General features: G+C 35.7%; 1 protein-coding gene across 5 annotated transcripts in view; it reads right to left on the bottom strand.

Annotated features, from left to right (window-relative positions):
• The window catches only part of CCDC7 (coiled-coil domain containing 7), a 276,653-nt gene that overhangs the window by 43,819 nt on the left and 213,556 nt on the right, over window positions 1–19,278 (bottom strand). For all 5 annotated transcript variants that reach the window (XM_027121767.1, XM_027121770.1, XM_027121768.1 and 2 more), the window contains 4 exons: window positions 15,924–16,008; window positions 12,782–12,865; window positions 10,542–10,625; window positions 8,611–8,694 (listed from right to left, as the gene is read on the bottom strand). In XM_027121767.1, coding sequence (XP_026977568.1) covers window positions 8,611–8,694; window positions 10,542–10,625; window positions 12,782–12,865; window positions 15,924–16,008 — 337 coding nt within the window. The remainder of the gene's footprint in view (window positions 1–8,610; window positions 8,695–10,541; window positions 10,626–12,781; window positions 12,866–15,923; window positions 16,009–19,278) is intronic.

Consider the following 19,278-nt stretch of genomic DNA (forward strand, 5'->3'; position numbering starts at 1 on the left):
CAAACAGTTCTCTCAGTGTTCATTTATTTGGGAATCTGTTTATCTCACCTTCACTTTTGAAAGAAAAAGTTCATGGTGACAATTTCTTCCTTCAGCATTTTAATATGGCATCCCACTGCCTTCTGGGCTACATAGTTTCATTCTTTTTTTGGCCACACCTCACAGCATGCAGAACTTCCCTGACCAGAGATTGAACCCATGCCTCCTTGCAGTGGAAGCATGGAAGTGCAGAGTCTTAACCACTGAACCACCAGGGAAGCCCCTGGGCTTCATAGTTCCTGATGCTAAGTAAGCTGTTAATCTTACCAGGGTTCTCTTTTTTAATGATGTGTTGCTTTCCCTTTGTGACATTCGAGAGTTTCTGTCTTTGTCTTCCATTACTTTTACTTGATGTATCTGGTTGTAGATTTCTTTGTGCTTACTCTTAGACTTCATTTGGCTTGGATATCCAGATTTATATTCATCAAATGTGCTTCCAAACTGTCAGCCATAATTACTTCAAATATTTTTTCTGCCCCCTTTTCTCTCAGCTCTACTTCTTCTGTAGTCATTAAGTGTGGAGATTCTTTCTTTTGACAATCAAATCTACTCCTGAACCCCTCTAGTAAATTTTTCCTTACAGTTATTGTACTCTCAACTCCACAGTTATCACTGTGTTTTTTTAACAAAAATAATTTCTATCTCTTTGTTAATATTCTCTATTTGATTAGACATTGTCATCAATATTCCTTTCTGTTTTAAGCATGGGTTTCTTTAATTCTTCAAAAATATATATAACTGTTTTATAGTATCTTACATCCGGAACCGCACTGTGGTCTGCTTTTTTTCCTTAGTTCATACGTTACTGTTTTTTCGCATATCTCATATTTTGAGGGGGGGCAGTGTATCTAATATATTGTAGGAAATCTGGATACTGAGCTCCCATCCCCTTTGAAGGCTTGTCGTTGTTTGCCTGATTAATTATTTAGTGACTGGGCTAAACTATCTTCTGTCCTACTGAAGTCTCGTTCCCTGCAGTGTGCAGCTTCTAATGTTGCTCCTCTGTGGGCACAGCCTTGGGCATGCATGCAATCACCTTTGGATGACCTTTTTTTTTAAATTTTTTATTGAGGCATATTTGATTTACAATATTATACAAGTTTCAGGTGTACAACATAGTGACTCACATGTTTAAAAAGTTAACTCCATTTATAGTTATTATACAATATTGGCTATATTCCCTGTGTACTACAATACATCCTTATAGCTTATTTATTTTAAATATAGTAGTTTGTACTTCTTAATCCCCTACCCTTATCTTGCTCCTCCACCATTTTCTCTCCACTGGTAACCACTAGTTTGTTCTCTATATCTGTGAATCTGCTTTTTTATTATATTCACTAGTTTGTTGTATTTTTTAGATTCCATATGTAAGTGATATCATACAGTATTTGTCTTTGTCTGACTTACTTCACTTAGCATAATGCCCTCTATCTATGTTGCTGCAAAAGGCAAAGTTTTGTTCTTTTTTATGGTCAGTAGTATTTCATTGTGTGTGTGCATATGTACATCTTCTCTATCCATTCATCTGTTAGTGCTAGTGGATGCTTAGGGTGTTTCTATATGTTGGCAATTGTAAATAATTGCCATGAACATTCGGGTGCATGTATCTTTTTGAATTACTGTGTTTGTTTGTTTTGGACATATACCCCAAAGTGGAACTGCTGGGTCATATGGTAGCTCTATTTTTAGTTTTTTGAGAAACCTCCATACTGTTTTCCACAGTGGCCACACCAATTTACATTCTGACCAACAGTGTAGAAGGGTTCCCTTTTCTCCACACTCTTGCCAACATTTGTTATTTGTGGTCTTCTTGATGATAACCATTCTGACAGGTGTGAGGTGATATTGTGATTAGACTAGCATATCAGTATATTAAGTAGTGATGTTGAGCATCTTTTCATACATCTGTTGTTCAACTGCATGTCTTCTTTGGAAAAATGTCTATTCAGGTCTTCTGCCCACTTTTTAATTGGGTGTTCATGTTTTTGATATTGAGTTGTATGAGCTGTATATATATTTTGAATATTAACCCCTTAACAGTTATATCATTTGTAAATATTTGCTCCCATCAGTAGTTCCCATTTATTTTTGCTTTTGTTTTCTTTAACAGACATATCCAAAAGAATACTGCCACCATTTATGTCAAAGTGTGTTCTGCCTAAGTTTTCTTCCAAAGTTTTATGATTTCCAGTCTTACATTTAGATCTTTAATCCACTTTGCATTTAGTTTTGTATACGGTGTTAGAGAATATTCTAATTTCATTCTTTTACATGTAGCTGTCTGGTTTTCCCAGCACCACTTATTGAATATACTTCTCTTTTCTCCATTGTATTGTATATTCTTGTCTCCTTTGTCATAGATTAATTGGCTATAAGTGTGTGGGGTTATTTCTGGGCTCTCTATTCTGTTCCTTTGATCTATGTGTCTAATTTTGTACCAGTATCATACAGTTTTGATTACTGTAGCCTTGTAGTATAGTATGAAGTTAGGGAGCATGCTACCACCATCTCTGTTCTTCTTTCTCAAGATTGTTTTGTCTATTCAGGGTCTTTTTTGTTTCTATACTACTTTGAAATTATTTCTCCTAATTCTAAGAATGCCTTTGGTACTTTGACAGGGATTGCACTGAATCTGTAGACTGCCTTAGGTAATACAGTCTTTTTTTTTTTTTTTTTTGCGGTACGCGGGCCTCTCACTGTTGTGGCCTCTCCCGTTGTGGAGCACAGGCTCCGGACGCGCAGGCTCAGCGGCCATGGCTCACGGGCCCAGCCGCTCCGTGGCATGTGGGATCTTCCCAGACCGGGGCATGAACCTGTGTCCCCTGCATCAGCAGGCGGACTCTCAACCACTGTGCCACCAGGGAAGCCCCAATACAGTCATTTTAACAAATATTAATTCTTCCAATCCATGAACATGGTATATCTTTCCATCTGTTTGTGTCATCTTCAATTTCTTTCATCAGTGTCTTATAATTTTCTGATTTCAAGTCTTTTAACTCCTTACATAAGTTTATTCCTAAGTATTTTATTCTTTTTGATGCAACTGTAAATGAGACTGTTTCCTTAATTTCTTTCTGAGTTTGTTGTTAGTATATAGAATTGCAATGTATTTCTCTATATTAATTTTGTACCTGAAAATTACTGAATTTATCCTTGAGCTCTAGTATTTTTTGGTAGCTGTTTTTAGGATTCTCTTTGTTTAGTATCATGTTGTCTACAAAGTGACAATTTTACTTTCCCTTTTTAATTTGGATTCCTTTTATTTCTTTTCTTGTTTGACTGTGGTGGCTAAGACTTCTAATAATATGTTGAATAAAAGTGGCAATAGTGGGCATCCTTGTTTCATATCTTAGAGGAAATGCTTTCATCTTTTCACTGTTGAGTATAATGTTAGCTATGGGGTTATCATATACGGCCTTTATTATGTTGAGGCATGTTCCTTGTATACCCACTTTCTGGAGAGTTTTTATCATAAATGGATGTTGAATTTTGTCAAAATCTTTTTCTGTATCTATTGAGATAATCATATAGTTTTTATTCTTTGTTAATGTGATGTATCACACTGATTTGCAGACACTGAAACATCCTTGTATCTCTGGGATAAATTCCACTTAATCATAGTGTATGATCATTTTAATGTATTGTTGGAGTCAGTTTGCTAATATTTTGTTGAGGGCTTCTGCATCTACTTTCACCCATGTAATTTTCTGTTCTGTGATATCTCTGTCTCATTTTGATATCATGTGATGCTGGCCTTATAGAATGACTTTGGAAACATTCCTTTCGCTGCAACTTTGTGCAATACTTTGAGAAGTATAGGTATTAATTCTTCTCTAAATGTTTGGTAGAATTCCCCTATGAAGCCACTTGTTCTTGGACTTACGTTTTTTGGTTATTTTTTTAAATTACTGGTTCAATTTCATTACTGATAATTGGTCTGTTCATATTTTCTTTTTATTCCTGGTTCAGTCCTGGTTGTCATACAGTTTTTCCAACTAACGTCTCATGATCAGTTGCACTTCTGTGGTGTCGGTTGTAACATCTTTTTCATTTCTGATTTTATTGATTTGGGCCCTGCATATTACTTTTGATGAATCTGGCTAAAGGTTTGTCAATTTTGTTTATCTTTTCAAAGAAACAGGTTATAGTTTCATTGATATTTTCCATTTTTAAGTCTCTATTTCATTTATTTCTTCTCTGGTCTTTATGATTTCTTTCCTTCTGCTAACTTTGTGTTTTGTTTGTTCATCTTTTTCCTAGTTCCTTTAGGTGTAAGTTAAGTTGTTCATTTGAGACTTTTCATGTTTCCTGAGGTTTGTTAGTATCAGTATAAATTTTTATTTTAGAACTGCTTTTGCTGCATCTCATAGATTTTTGGATCATTTTCTGTTCATTTGTCTCTAGGTATTTTTTGATTTCCTCTTTGATTTCTTCATGATCCATTGGTTGTTTAGTAGCATGTTGCTTAGCTTCTGTGTGTTTGTGATTTTTGCAGTATTTTCTTTTAGCTGATTTCTAGCCTCATAGTGTTGTGGTGGGAAAAGATACTTGATATGATTTCAGTTTTCTTAAATTTACCAAGGCTTCTTTTGTGGCCTAACATTCCTAGAAAATGTCCCATGTGGACATGAATGTGTGTTCTGCTGCTGTTGGATGGAATGTTCTATATCTATCTATTAAGTCCATATGGTCTAATATGTCATTTAAGGCCAGTGTCTCCTTATGGATTTTCTTTTTGGATGATCTGTCTGTTGACTTGAGTGGGCTTTTAAAGTCCTTTACTATTATTGTGTAACTGTCTGTTTCTCCCTTTATGTCTGTTAATATTTGCTTTATTTATTAAGGATCTCCTATGTTGGGTGCATATATATTTCCAATTGTTACATCTTTTTCTTGGATTGATCCTTTGATCATTATGTAACGTCCTTCTTTTGTCTTAAAGTCTATTTTGTCTGATATAATTATTGCTACCTGGGCTTTCTTTTGATTTCCATTTGCCTGGAATGACTTTTTCAATCTCTTCACTTTCAGTCTGTGTCTTTAGATCAGAAGTGAGTCTCTTTTAGGTAGCATATACAAAGGTCTTGCTTTTGTATCCATTCAGCAACTCCATGTCTTTTGATTGGAGCATTTAGCTCATTTAAATGTAATTATTGATATGTGTGTTCTTATTGCCAAAAGAATAGTTAATAGTAGTTTTGTTAATAGTTTTTGGGTTGTTTTTCTAGGTCTTTTTGTTCCCTTCTTCTTTTGTTCTTTTGTGATTTGATGACTATCTTTAGTGTTATGTTTGGATTACTTTCTCTTCTTTGTGTATCTATTACAGAATTTTTGGTTGTGGTTACCATGAGGTTTATATACAGCTATCTATCTATCTATCTAAAGTTCGATCTCTTAATTTCAAACACATTTTAACTATGCTTCATTTGTACTCTCCTCCCCTCATGATTACTATTTTTGACATATTTTACATCTAATTATTTTGTGTATCTGTTAACTTCTTATTGTGGTTATAGATGACTTTACCATTTTTGTTTTTAATCCTTCCTATGAACTTTGCATATGGTTGATTTTCTACTTTTACTATATATTTGCTTTTACTGATGAGCTTTTCCTTTCATAATTTTCATGTTTATAGTTGTGGCCTTTTCTTTTTTGCTTAGAGATGTCCCTTTAACATTTCTGGTAAAGCTGGCTTGGTGGTGTTGAACTCTTTCAGCTTTTGCTTGCCTGTAAAGCTTTTGATGTCTCCATGAGATGTGAATGAGAGCTTTGCTGGATAGAGTATTCTTGGTTCTAGGTTTTTCCTTTTCATCAGTTTAAATATATCTTGCCACTGCCTTCTGCCTGCAAAGTTTCTGCTACAAAGTCAGCTGACAGCCTTATGGATATTCCCTTGTACGTAACTTGTTGCTTTTCCCTTGCTGCTTTTAATATTCTCTCTTTAGCTTTAATTTTTGCATTTTTAATTACAAAGTGTGTTGGTGTGTTCCTCTGGATTGGGACTCTCTGTTCTTTCTGGACTGGGATTTTTTCATCTCCCTAGTTAGGGACATTTTCAGCTATTATGTTTAAATATGTTCTCTGTCACCTTTTTTCTCTCTTCTTCTTCTGGGACCCCTCTAATGTGAATGTTAATATGCTTGATGTTGTCCCAGAAGTCTCTTTAACAGTCTTCATTTCTTTCCATTCTTTTTTTCTGCTAAGCATCAGTGATTTCCACTACTCTGTCCTCCAGCCCACTGATCTGTTCCTCTGTACCATTTAGTCTACTGCTGATTCCCCCTAGTGTATTTTTCATTTCAGTTATTGTATTCTTCATCTTGTTTAGTGGTTCTTTATATTTTCCAACTCTTTGTTAAAAACTTCTAATTTCTCACTCTGTCCATCCATTCTTCTCCCAAGTTTTTTGGGATCATCACCCTGAATTCGTTGTTGGGTAGTTGTCTATCTCTACTTCACTTAGCTCTTCTTCTGGGTTGTATCTTATTCCTTCATTTGGACCATTTTCCTCTGTCAATTCATTTTGTCTAACTTAACGTTTATATTTCTATGTATCTGGGAGGTTGGTTCCATTTCCCAACCTTGGAGAAGAGGCCTTTTGCAAGAGACTTCCTATGAATCCCAGCAGTACACTGCTCTCGTCATCAGAGCTATATCCTCTAGGAGTGCCCCTATATGTGTTGTGCGGGTCCTTCTGTTGTGGTAAGCTGATGGCTATGGGTGGCCTGGTTGGCTTGGTTGGCCCCCAGTCTGGTTGTTTGCCAGGACCTTCCTGTGTGGAGGCTGCCGGCCTCCACTGGTTGGCAGGGTTGGGTCACAAGGTGGCTGGCTGTAGAACCCTGGGGAGCCCTGGGGTTAGTTCTGTATCACTGGTGGATGGAGTCAGGTCTAGAAGATCCTGAGGCTGGGGCCAGCCCACCAATGGGTGAAGCCAGATCCACGGGACAGTGCCAGCCCAAAGGCAGGCAGTGACAGGTTCTGGGGTCTGGCTGCAGGGCTGAGGGCTTCCAGAGATGGCAATGGACTGCTGGTGGGTGGGTCTGGTTCGAAGCTAGAGCAAGCTTATTGGTGGGTGGAGTCAGTGATTCTGGGGCTGGTGCCTGCCCACTGGTGGGTGGATCTGGATCTCTGGCTGCAGGGCCCTGGGGGTCCTGGGTCTACTGCCTGCACATTGGTGTGTGGTGCCAGGTCCTAGACCCTCTGGTGTGCAGGTATGTGTCCAGGGGTGGCTTTTGGCTCAGAAAGTCTTAAAGCAGTCTCTCTTCTGATGGGTTGGGCTGTGTCACTGCCCAGTTAGTTGCTTGGCCTGAGGCTTCCCAGTACTGGTGCCTACAGGTTGGTTGTTGTTGGTGGGGTGGATTCCAAAATGGTGCTGCAGCACCAGCGGTAGAATGAACTCTCAAGAATGGCTACTGTCAGTGTCTATGTCCCTAGGGAGACTCTTCAAGATTAGCAGGTAGGTTTGACCCCAAATCCTTTAAATTACTGCCTCTATGCTGGGACCTGAAGCATGTGAGATGTTGTGTGTGCCCTTGGAGAGTGAAGCCTCTATTTCGCAGAGCCCTCTGGAACTCCTAAAAGCAAGCCCCACTGGCCTTCAAAGTCAAATGTTCTGGGGACTCATCTTCTTGTTGCAGAACCTCCAGGCTGGGCAGACTGATGTGGGGCTCAGACCCCTTATTCGCTGGGAAGAATCTCTGCAACTGTAATTATTCTCCCATTCATGAGTTGCCCAAGCCAGGGAACTGACTATACTGTGACTCTGCCCCTACTACCTGCCTTGCTGTGGTCCCTTTTTTATATCCTTAGTTCTAGAAGACCTTTCTTGGTAGGTTCCAGTCTTTTATATCAATGGTTGTTCGGTAAATAGTTGTAATTTTGCTATGTCCATGAGCTAAGGTGAGCTCAGGGTTATTACTCTACCATTTTCAATGACAGTTGTTTTAAAAAAGATTCTGTTGACTGTCTCTTTCCCTTTTTTTTCTGTTAAGCTCTCTGCCTCCTTTGGTATCACACCAATCGAGAAGAAGTGTGCCAAACACTGTTATGCCAACACAAGGGGCAACAGTGTGAACTATAAACTATATAATAGAACTAACGGTGTCTACTTCACATGAGATATTGAAAATGTGTCTGATATTTTAAACATATAGAGGGAATTAGTAACCAATGAAATAACTACATGCTAAATCCCTCTTTTAATCCCATTCATAAAATAGCCTTTCTGCATTTGCAAATACAAAGCAACTATACTTCTAGCCTGAAAAAGAAAGTGAGTAGAACAGCATTTGAAATGTTTCCATCAAGCATGTTCCAAGCTCACTGTATCATTCCATTTTTATGGATCATTTTTTTAATTGAATGGATTCTAAAATTAAAAATATGCAGCTAATTCTCCATTGATAGCAACTGCTAGAATTCCAGTAATTATAGGAGGGAATCTGTGAAGACGTTTTATCCTGTAATAATAGCATATAGGTACTGTAGTCACTAAAGATCCAAAGTTAAATAAACTTCAGAGAAGATAAAAAACAGGAAATAGACGTGAAATATTCTTCTTCTTACCAAGACGACTCTTGGGTTGTGTCTTGAATTCACTCTTCATAATACTTCTTCCAACAATATTTGGGAAGCGTTCTGTGTCACTCTCTATAGAAATAAACAGTTTCAAAATACTTCTGTAAGCTAAGTATTAACATGTGTATGTTTGTAGAATGTGTGTATCCTTTAATTAGATCTTTTTATTATAGAAGAAGAATTATAATGAAATGTCTGGACTGCAGACATAATACCTTAGAATTGGAAGAGCCATTAGCAGTTGTTTAAACCTCATTATATTGAGGCTTAGAAATGCTTAGTGATTTGACCAAGACCATATATCCAGGCAATGACAAAACTGACTCATAAACTGAGGCCTCATAGTTCCTTAACTAGGACTTTTCCCATGAAATACAAAGTCTTTCACAAATTTAAGTCATCCTAGAGAGTTTTTCTTAATAAATATAACTCTCTTGTGTATATTAAAAACACATTCATATGGGAGGGATGTACCTGGTGAGGTGGGACAAAACACTTTTTCATTTTTGTATTTGATTACTACATTCATTTCAACTCCTTTCCTCGTAGCAGTTTCTGTCTTTCAGATTTTATTTAGTGTTTAATTATAAATTTACCATTAATAAATATAAAATAATTAATTTTGTTGTTAAAAGGCATGATTCTTTTTTGTATTTTATTTTTAAACATCTTTACTGGAGTATAATTGCTTTACAATGGTGTGTTAGTTTCTGCTTCATAACAAAGTGAATCAGCTATACATATACATATATCCCCATATTTCCTCCCTCTTGGTCTCCCTCCCACCCTCCCTATCCCACCCCTCTAGGTGGTCACAAAGCACCAAGCTGATCTCCCTGTGCTATGCAGCTGCTTCCCACTAGCAATCTATTTTACATTTGGTAGTATATAAAAGTCCATGCCACTCTCTCACTTCGTCCCAGAATTGAACGGATGTAAATGAAAGCACTTTGTTGCTGTGTCTAAGGCTGTTATTCAAAACTGACAAGGACTCCTATTAATAAGCAACATGGAAGCAAAAATTAATTGAAAGAACCTAACCAAAAATACTCTGAAAATTAAAGACATGGAAAAATGGCTTATCGTAATACACCAAATTTAACTGCTTGGTTCCAACAATTTCATTTTTACACCACGCAGCTTTTCCCCAGTTAAAAGCTGTTGGAGCAAGTAATATTTATTTGATTCATTTACAACACTATTTTTTTTACAGGAATAAAAGCGAGAATATAATAAAATAAAGCATTCAAAAGCAAAGTTTCAGAAATCTTGCCTTAAATTTCAGTGAAAACACAAATTTTGGTGCTTATATCTGAGGATTCAGTTACTTTCCAATGCTAGCTTTCAGCATCAATTCTGTAAAAAGTTCAAAACGACAGTATTTCTTGCAACAAAGAGAAATGTATCGAACCCTGTTACTCCAGGACTAAAGCAGTAATCTGTGAATAATGAAACTCAGCTAGAGAACTCCACTCTAGTAGAGATATAAATTTACATACCAACTTAATTATGTAGAGGAAATTGGTAATCAGTGATATAACTGTTATGTTCCTCTTCTTATGCCACTCATCAACTAGCTTTTTTGCTTTTTCAATTTCAAAGCAATATTCCTTTCTAAGCCAGCAAGAAAGTGAGTAGAATCACAGTTATAAATACTTAAACCAAGCATATTCTAAGGTCATTAGAGCATTGGATCATATGGATTACTTTCCAAATGAATGAGATTACAACTGAAAAATATCCAGCTAAATTTCCATTGACAGTAAATACTAGAGTTTAATCATAAGAGGAAATTCATGAAGATTATTGCCCATTAATACTAACATACAGTTACTGTTATCATTAATGATTCATCGTTAATTAAATCCCAGAGAAGACATAAACCATAAATATTAGACTTGGAAAATTCTTGTTCTTACCAGGGTGACTCTGATGATGTGTCTTGATTTCACCAACTGCTTTTTCTCTTCCAACAGTATCTCTCATGCGTTCTATATCAGTCTCTATGGATAGAAAACAAATTTCAAAACACATTATAAGGTAACCATTAACACACATGTATGTGTGTCTTTGTGTCTGTGTGTAGTACTAACTTAATTAGTACTTGTATTATCGAAGAGACATAATATAATGTCTGCACTGCACAATCATAAAACATTAGAATTTGAAGGGCTCTTAGCAATCATATAAGCCTCATGCTATTGAAGCTTAGAGATGTTTTGTGATTTGATTGAGAACACACACCAAGATAATGCAAAACTGAGTACAAGCTGATGCCCCATAATTCCTTAACCAGTGCTTTTCATACACAATGCACTGTCCCATACAAACTTCAATCATCTTGGGGAGTTTGTGTAAATGATATAACTGCAAAGTTTACACTAAGAGGACACTCATACTGTTAAGGATATACCTATGAGTGGAACGTGGCATTTTTTCCCCACTGGTCAAGAGACAAACCATGGTCCCACATTACGGAAAGTTACTACCAGGTAGAAATTCTTTGACTCTCTCAAGAATGTTTAATGCCATTTTTAAGGCTATGTAAATCAAGCAGACATCAAAGATGTAGAAGAGTAACAAGATATTCTGTAGTCTAAGAAAAACTGCCTATCAGGTCCTCTTACTATGTACACCTTGTAGCTGGGGAGGGGGAAATGGGTAAATCTGAGGCAGTACCAGCATTGGGACTGCATCCCATCCCATCTGAGTTTTTATGTGATTTGGACATTTGGCAGGATTTAGAAAGTACTAACTAGGTCAAAGGAGAGAAATAACATTCATGTATTTTGTTTTAATACATGAAAGTTTAAAGAAAAATTCATATTGAAAGAGGGGTTAAGTAGGATTGCTGACTTGGGTCAAATTATGTGTCCAGTGTTTTATGAATGAAAGCTAGTTACAGAAGAGCATGCACCAGAGGTTGGAAACCTATCCTGAACCTGACACCATAAGGTGGATCTTACTTTGTTGTAATGGCTGAGACCAGAAGTAAGTGTTAAAGAGCCAATTGAGTAGATATAATTGAGGCTCTCTGGTTTTTCTCGAACTGGTATAGGTTAAGAATGACAGGCCCAGTTGAAAGAAGCAAGTAAAGATGCTTATATAAGCAAGGAAGCATTAAGAAGAGCATTTGATAGCAGATAGCAGATAGAATTAAGGACGAGGGAAAAGGGAGTATGTGCTAGAGAAATCTGAAATCTAGTAAGAATCACAATTTCCCTCCTCACAATACCCTCCCACTGCTTAAATTATTTTTTAAGCCTACTCTTCCTGAAGTTCCTAGTATATGATCCACACTTTACTGTTTCTTTGCATGTCTCATATTTTTGGGGGTTTTATACTGGGCGTTCTAGACAATATCTTGTAAGAAATCTGGATACTGAGTTCCTCTCCCCTTTGGAGGCTTGCTGTTGCTGTTTGCCTGATTATTTATTTAGTGACTTGGCTGGAATATATTCTATTGTAGAGAAGTCTCCTTCTCTGCAGTGTGAATCTTCTAATGTTGCTCCTCTGGGGGCACAGACTTGGGCATGCAAACAGTCACCTTTGGATGACACTTGTTTTTCCTGCTGACGGTCTCTTTCCTTTTTCTGTTAAGCTCTCTGCCTCCTTTAATATCACACCAAAGATCAAGAAGCAGTGTGTCAAACACTATAACACCAAGACAAGTGGCAGTAGTGTAAACTACGGACTATGTAACAAAACTAAACACCTCTACTTCACCTGAGATACTGAAAATGTGCCTGGTATTTCAATTATATAGAGGGAATTAGTAAGCAATGAAATCTCTCTTTTAATCCCATTCCTAAACCAGCCTTTCTGCTTTTGCAAATACAAAGCAACCATCTTTCTAGTCTGAAAAGGAAAGTGAGTAGAGCAGCATTTGAAATGCTTCCATCAAGCATATTCTAAGCTTACTACAGCATTGAATTTTTATGGATAAGTTTTAAATGAATGGGTTCTAAAACTTACACTATGTAGCTAATTTTCCATTGTTAGTAACTGCTAGAGTTCCAATAATAATAGGAGGGAATTAGTGAAAACGTTTCATCCTATAGTAATAGCATATAGGTACTATAGTCATTTAGACCCAAACTTAAATAAACTCGAGAAGATAAATAAAGCAGAAATAGACTTGAAATATTCTTGTTCTTACCAGGATGACTCTTGGATTGTGTCTTGATTCCACCCTTTATTATACCTCTTCCAATAGCATCTGGGAAGCGCTCTGTATCAGTGTCTATAGAAATAAAGTTTCAAAACACTTTTGTAAGGTATATATTAACATGTGTTTTTGTGTGTGAGTTTATGTGTGTATAGTACGCCTTTAATTAGCATTTTAAAATTATAGGACAGCAATTATAATGAAATGCCTGGACTGTAGGCTCACAGGACCTTAGAGTTGGAAGGGCCGTTAGCAATCATACAAGCCTCATTATATTGAGGCCTAGAAATGGTTAGTGATTTGACCAAGGCCACAAATCTAGGTAACAACAAAACTGATCCATAAACTGATACCTGATAATTCTTTAACTAGGGTTTTATCCATAAAATACAAAGTCTTTTGCAAATTTAAGTCATCCTAGAGAGTTTATTTTAATAAATGTAACTTTCTTCTCTACATTAAAAGCATATTCATATCGTAAAGATATACCTGGTGAGGCCAGACATGACATTTTTTTCCCAGGTTAAATTGCAAACAATGGGCATCACAGTCACAGAATTTTACTGTGAGGCAGAAATTCTTTGACTTGTCCAGGAACACTTTAATTCCCTTTTTTTAAGGTTATGCAACTGTTTGTCAAGTAGGCATCATTGATGGAAAAGAAAAACAAGTAATTTGTGGACAGAGATAAAGCACCCTCTCAGGTTCTCTTAGCATGTAGACCTTTTCTCCCCTGTGCAGGAGGAAATGGGTAATTTGCAGGAATGTGAGCACTGATATTGTACCCCTTTCCATCTGAGTCTTTACATGGTTTTTACTTTTTGTTGGATTCAGAAATGATGATATAGGTCCAATATCAGAAAAAAATTTATTTAAAAGAATTTTATATTGCAAAAGGAATAATGAGAATTGGTGACTCTGGGTCACCTGTTGCGTAAAGTTTTGTGTGGGCAAAAATTGGTTCTAACACAGCATGTAAGTGAAGTTGGAACCTGTCATATCCAGAATTTATAGATTGAAAGTCTTCCTTTGGAGAAATGGCTGAGCCCATGAATACTTCAAACATGCTCTATCACTGAGGCAACACAAATTTATCACCACTGCAATCTAAACAGAGGTAAAGACCATATGGGGCGTCACTACTAAAATCAAAGACACATTGGATTGGGCAGAACAAGTTTTTAGTAATTAAGTTACAGCATTTGTGAAAGTAATGTCTGCTATAGCAACACATAACTGGAGAACATCAGCAGACAAACTTTAGCCCTCTGGTCTTTCTCCAACAGATATAATTAGAAGAACTGATTCATTTGATCTGAGAAAGCAAAGGATCCTTAGGTGAGCAGGGAGGCAGTGAGAACAGCCCTTGAGGGCAGACTGAATTAAAAACTAGGAGCATAATAAATGATATGGGGTGGAGAAACCTAATCTATTAAGAGCCACAATTTTCCTCCTTCACAACATTTCTTATTGCTTTTAAGTCTTTTAAAAAATCCTACCCTGCTTGGAGTTCGCTGAACTATTTTTAAAAAAACATGTAACATGCTATACAATTGACCCATTTTAAACATCCATTCTATGCTTATCAGTATATTCATAGAACTGTGTAACAATCACCATAGTCAATTTTAGAATCTACTTCTACTTATACTAAACAGATTAAATTCCAGGAAGATTTAGAAATGTTATTTTCATATTCTACATATATAGTTCTCTTTATAACTTAATTCTTATAATTTTTTCCCATTTTTATATATGAAACATATAAACATAAATTCATTTATTACAATTGTTTTTTAAATTATTTATTTACATAACTTTGTGCTACACAGAGAAACTGAGAGAAGACAAAGCATGTATATATAGTGTTTATTATTTTAACCATTTTATTTATAATATCTGGTTTTCTTTTCTGTCATTATTTAAAATGATATTTTCTGCTCTTTAATGCCTCTGCTGTCCATGCTATATTTCCATACTTTAAATTTGCTGATTCTTTCTTCTGACAGTGTTAAAAACTGAACACCCCCTACTGGATTTAAAAAAATTCAGTTATTGTACTTTCAATCCTGGATTTACATGTGTTCCTTTTCAAAATAATGTATTTCTCTTTGTATATATTCCCTATTTGATGAAACACTATCAGACCTTCCTTTCCTTCTAAATAATGTTTACATTTAGTTCTTTGAACATATTTATAATAACTGCTTTTTAGTCTAGTTTAGTTTTAGTTTTGTCCAATATCTAGGATTCTCACAGGCAGTTTTTTGTTGCATGTCTTTTTCCTTGTTATATGTCACATTTTACTGTTTCTTTACATGACCCATAATTTTATGCTGAAAATTGAATATTTTAGATATATAATATAGCATCTCTGCATACTGACTTCTTCCTCTTACAGGGCATATTATTATTGTTTTCTTGTTTATATATTTAGTTATTTGGCTAAAATATTTTACTGAAGTCATTTCCCTTAGCAGTTTGAAAGCATAACTGTTGCTCCCCAAGGGAAAAAGCCTTGGATAATAGTGGTTTTAGGAGTGTTGTCTTTGTCTCTTTCCGTTACATCTCTGTTAAATTGTCTGCCTCTTTTGGTGTCACAGCAGAAGTCAAGGGCAGTGTGCCTATCACTGTTACAAGAGTAAAGGCTGTAGTACAATCTCTGAACTACGTAACACAACTAATGACTCTACCACAGATGAGTTAGGATAATATACCTGATATTTCCATCGAATAGAGAGAAATGGTAACCAATGAATTAACTATCTGTTAAATTCCCCTTGTTCTTATCACATTGATCCGGAAACCTTTCTCCTTTTCCTTCTATCTAAGCCAGTAATAGAAAAAGATTAGAACAGAACTGAACATACTTGCATCAAGTATATTCTAAGGCCACTATAGCATTTAATTTTATGGTTTAATTTTTAAATGGCTCATTTCTAAAAATCAAAATGTCTAGCTAACTTTTAAAGTTCTAGTAAATACCACAGTACAATTAATTATGAGGGTAATCACGAAGACTTTACCTATATAATAATAATATACAAGTACTCTTATCATTAAAAAATTCATACATAAACTCCAAAGAAGGTAAATAAACCATAAAGATTAGACTTGGAAGGATTAGACTTACCAGGGACACTCTTTGGTTGTATCTTCATTTCTGCCATTAATATACGTCTTCCAACAGTATCTTTCAAGGGTTCTAGATCAATTTCGATAGAAATAAACAGATATCAAAACACTTTGTAAAGTAACCCTAACACATGAGTGTGTGTCTGTGTGTTCATGTGCAGTACTATCTTTTATATATATATATATATATATATATATATACACACACACACACACACAACGGCTGTGTTGGGTCTTCGTTGCTGCACGTGGACTTTCTCCAGTTGTGGCAAGTGGGGGCTACTCTTCATTGCAGTGCACAGCCTTCTCATTGTGGTGGCTTCTCTTGTTGCGGAGCATGGGCTCTAGTTGTGCAGGCTTCAGTAGTTGTGGCACATGGGCTCAGCAGTTGTGGCTCATGGGCTTAGTTGCTCTGTGGCACGTGGGATCTTCCTGAACCAGGGCTCAAACCCGTGTCCCCTGCACTGGCAGGTGGATTCTCAACCACTGCGCCACCAAGAAAGCCCCATGTGTGGTACTATCATAATTAGCCTTGTTATTAATAAATATGCATTATAATGGATTATATGGGTTGAAGAATCATTAAACCTTAGAATTGGAATGGCCGTTAGCAATCATTAAGCCTCCATATATTGAGGCTTAGAGATGTTAATGACTTGACCAAGATTGTGTATCCAGATAATGACAAACTTGATGTACAACCTTCCAACTTATAATTCTTCAACCAGTGCTTTTTCCATACAATGCTATCTCTTATGCTAAATTAAAATATCTGGGAGAGTTATGATAATAATATAACTCTTAAGTGTACATTAAACTCATAATCATACTGTAGGGATATATACCCAGTAATGTGGAATATAACAGTTTTTTCCTCAGATTATGTTGCAAACTAGGGTCGCCATGGAAATTTACCACAGAGCAGAAATACTTGGACTCATCCAGGAATATTTTAATGCCCTTTTTATGTTACTTAAGCATAAACAAAGTAGGCATCAGTGATGGAAAAGAATAACAGAATGTTTTATAGATTGAAAAAACGTGCTCTCCCAAGTCCTTTCAGCATGTAGACCTTGTTGCTTGGGAGGAAGAAATGGTTAAATTTGTAGAAGTACCTGGATTGAGATTGGGTCTCTTACCATTTGAGTTCCTATGTCATTTAAAATTTTTGCTTGATTTAGTAACTGCAGTTAGGTCCAATTACAAGAAAAATACATGAACATTATTAGAGGAGAGTTTATACTGAAAAGGAATAATTAGAAATGATCAACTATTGGGTCTAAAATTTTGTGGTGAATTTGTTTCTAGCAGAACATGTACCTGAAGTTAGAAACCTGTCATGACTAAGATACCCAGATGGAAGTCTTTTTTCAGAGAAATGGATGAGTCAGTAAGTATTAAAGGTTGTGCAATCTGTGTAGAGGTGGTTACCTGCTGCAGCACCATTACCAAAATGAAACAGGTGTGTCAGATTAGGCAGAACAACTTTTCAATACTTAAGTAGCAACATTTTGTGAAAGTAATAAGATCTATAGCAAAACAAAACTGGGGAATATTAGCAGTTAATATTTTAGCTTCTCTAGTTCTTTCTGCAACTGGTATATGTAAGAAGGACTTGCTCATTTGAATTAAGGAAGCAAAGAATACTTAAATAAACAAGAGGCAATGAAAACAGCATCTGAGGGAAGGTTAGGTTAAGTACTAGCAATTAAAAAGTATGTGCTGGAGAAATGTATTATCTAGTAAAAGTCAGTTTTCTCCCTTATCATACCCTCCCACTTTTGAAATCCTTTTTTATCCTATTCTTGGCATTCATTGAGCTAGTTTTAAAACATATATAACATATTATACAATTTGCCCATTTAAAGTGTTCATTTCAATGTTTTTAAAGATATATTCACAGAGTTGTATGACCATCACCACAGTCAATTTTAAAAGAGACTAGGCAATGTTCTTACCACAAAAAAGAAATGATAATTATCTGACATGATGGAGGCATTAGCTAACACTAGGGTGGTCATCATGTTGCAATATACAAATGTATCAAATCAACACCTTGTAAATGTTAAATACACAATGTTATAGGTCAATTTTTTCACAATGAAAAAAGAATCTACATCAGAATTATACTAAGTAAATTCCAGTAATTCCAGTGAGGTACAGAAATGCTACCCTCATATACCATTATTCCCTCCTCCACATTTTTGCACTGCTATTATACGTATTATAAATATAATAACCTATAAGCTATAAAGTCATTTTTAAAACTTAACATTATTTATGTTTAATTATTGTTTAATTATTGCTTTATTTCTTTACATATATGTATTTATACTACCTTTTATAATTACAGAATTACTTTTACCCAGTCTCTTTTTTAGGGGATTCAAATTTTCAGCCTGAAGAATTTCCTTTGTAGTTGTCATAAAGTGAATCTGCTAGCAATGAATTTTCTCAATTTTTTATTTGTTTTAAAATCTCTTTACTTCACCTTTATTTTTGAGAGATAATTTCGCTGGATATAAAATTTTGGGTTGACAGTTATTTTTCTTTTGCATTTTGAATAGGCCATCCTATTGCCTTGTGCTCTCCATAGTTTCTGATGAAAAGTCAGCCATAAATCTTATTGGAGTTCCCAATAAGGAGTAGAAATAACAGTTTTCCAGTGTGTGCATGTATCAGTTTATACTACTACCAGCAGTTTCTGAAAGTTCTGTAATAGTTGCTCTACATTATCATGACTTGATTCTGTCATTCTTTCTGATTTAGGCTCAATGATGGTATGTCATAGTATCTTCATGATTTTAACTCCAATTTTCTAGATTACTAATAGGGCTATAATTTTCAAATGTTTATTAGTCATTTAGATATCTTCTTTGGTGAAGTACATGTCTAAGATTTTGACCACTTTTCTATTGGGTTTTCAATTTATTTCTATGCTAGAAATTCTTTAAATATCTGGTTGAAAGCTTTCTGTTGGATGTTTGTGCTGCAAACCTACTCTGTCATTTGCTTTTTTTTTCTCTTAACGGTTGAAATGATTTATTTTTAATGTTTTCTTTACAGCATTGGGACTGGCTAGCTAAAACTCAGTTTATAAGGGAACATACTGATCAATCATGGCCCTGAAAATTAAGTACTGAAACTATTTTAACAAACCAGGAATTTAAGGCTAAAGTTTAACTCCACAGCAACAAAGAATAATTCCCTTTGTGCTAAACCTTTACTGCAGCTCTTTCATAGACTACCTGCTGAGTTTCTACTTTGTGGAATTGTGGATGAACAGCCAATTCTTTTTCTTTTTATTAGTTACCTATTTTATACATATTAGTCAATCCCAATCTCCCAATTCA

The sequence above is a fragment of the Aethalodelphis obliquidens genome, unplaced genomic scaffold (assembly GCF_003676395.1).
Source record: "Aethalodelphis obliquidens isolate GAN/ISIS:26980383/991018 unplaced genomic scaffold, ASM367639v1 scaffold23, whole genome shotgun sequence".
Lineage (NCBI taxonomy): Eukaryota > Metazoa > Chordata > Mammalia > Artiodactyla > Delphinidae > Aethalodelphis > Aethalodelphis obliquidens.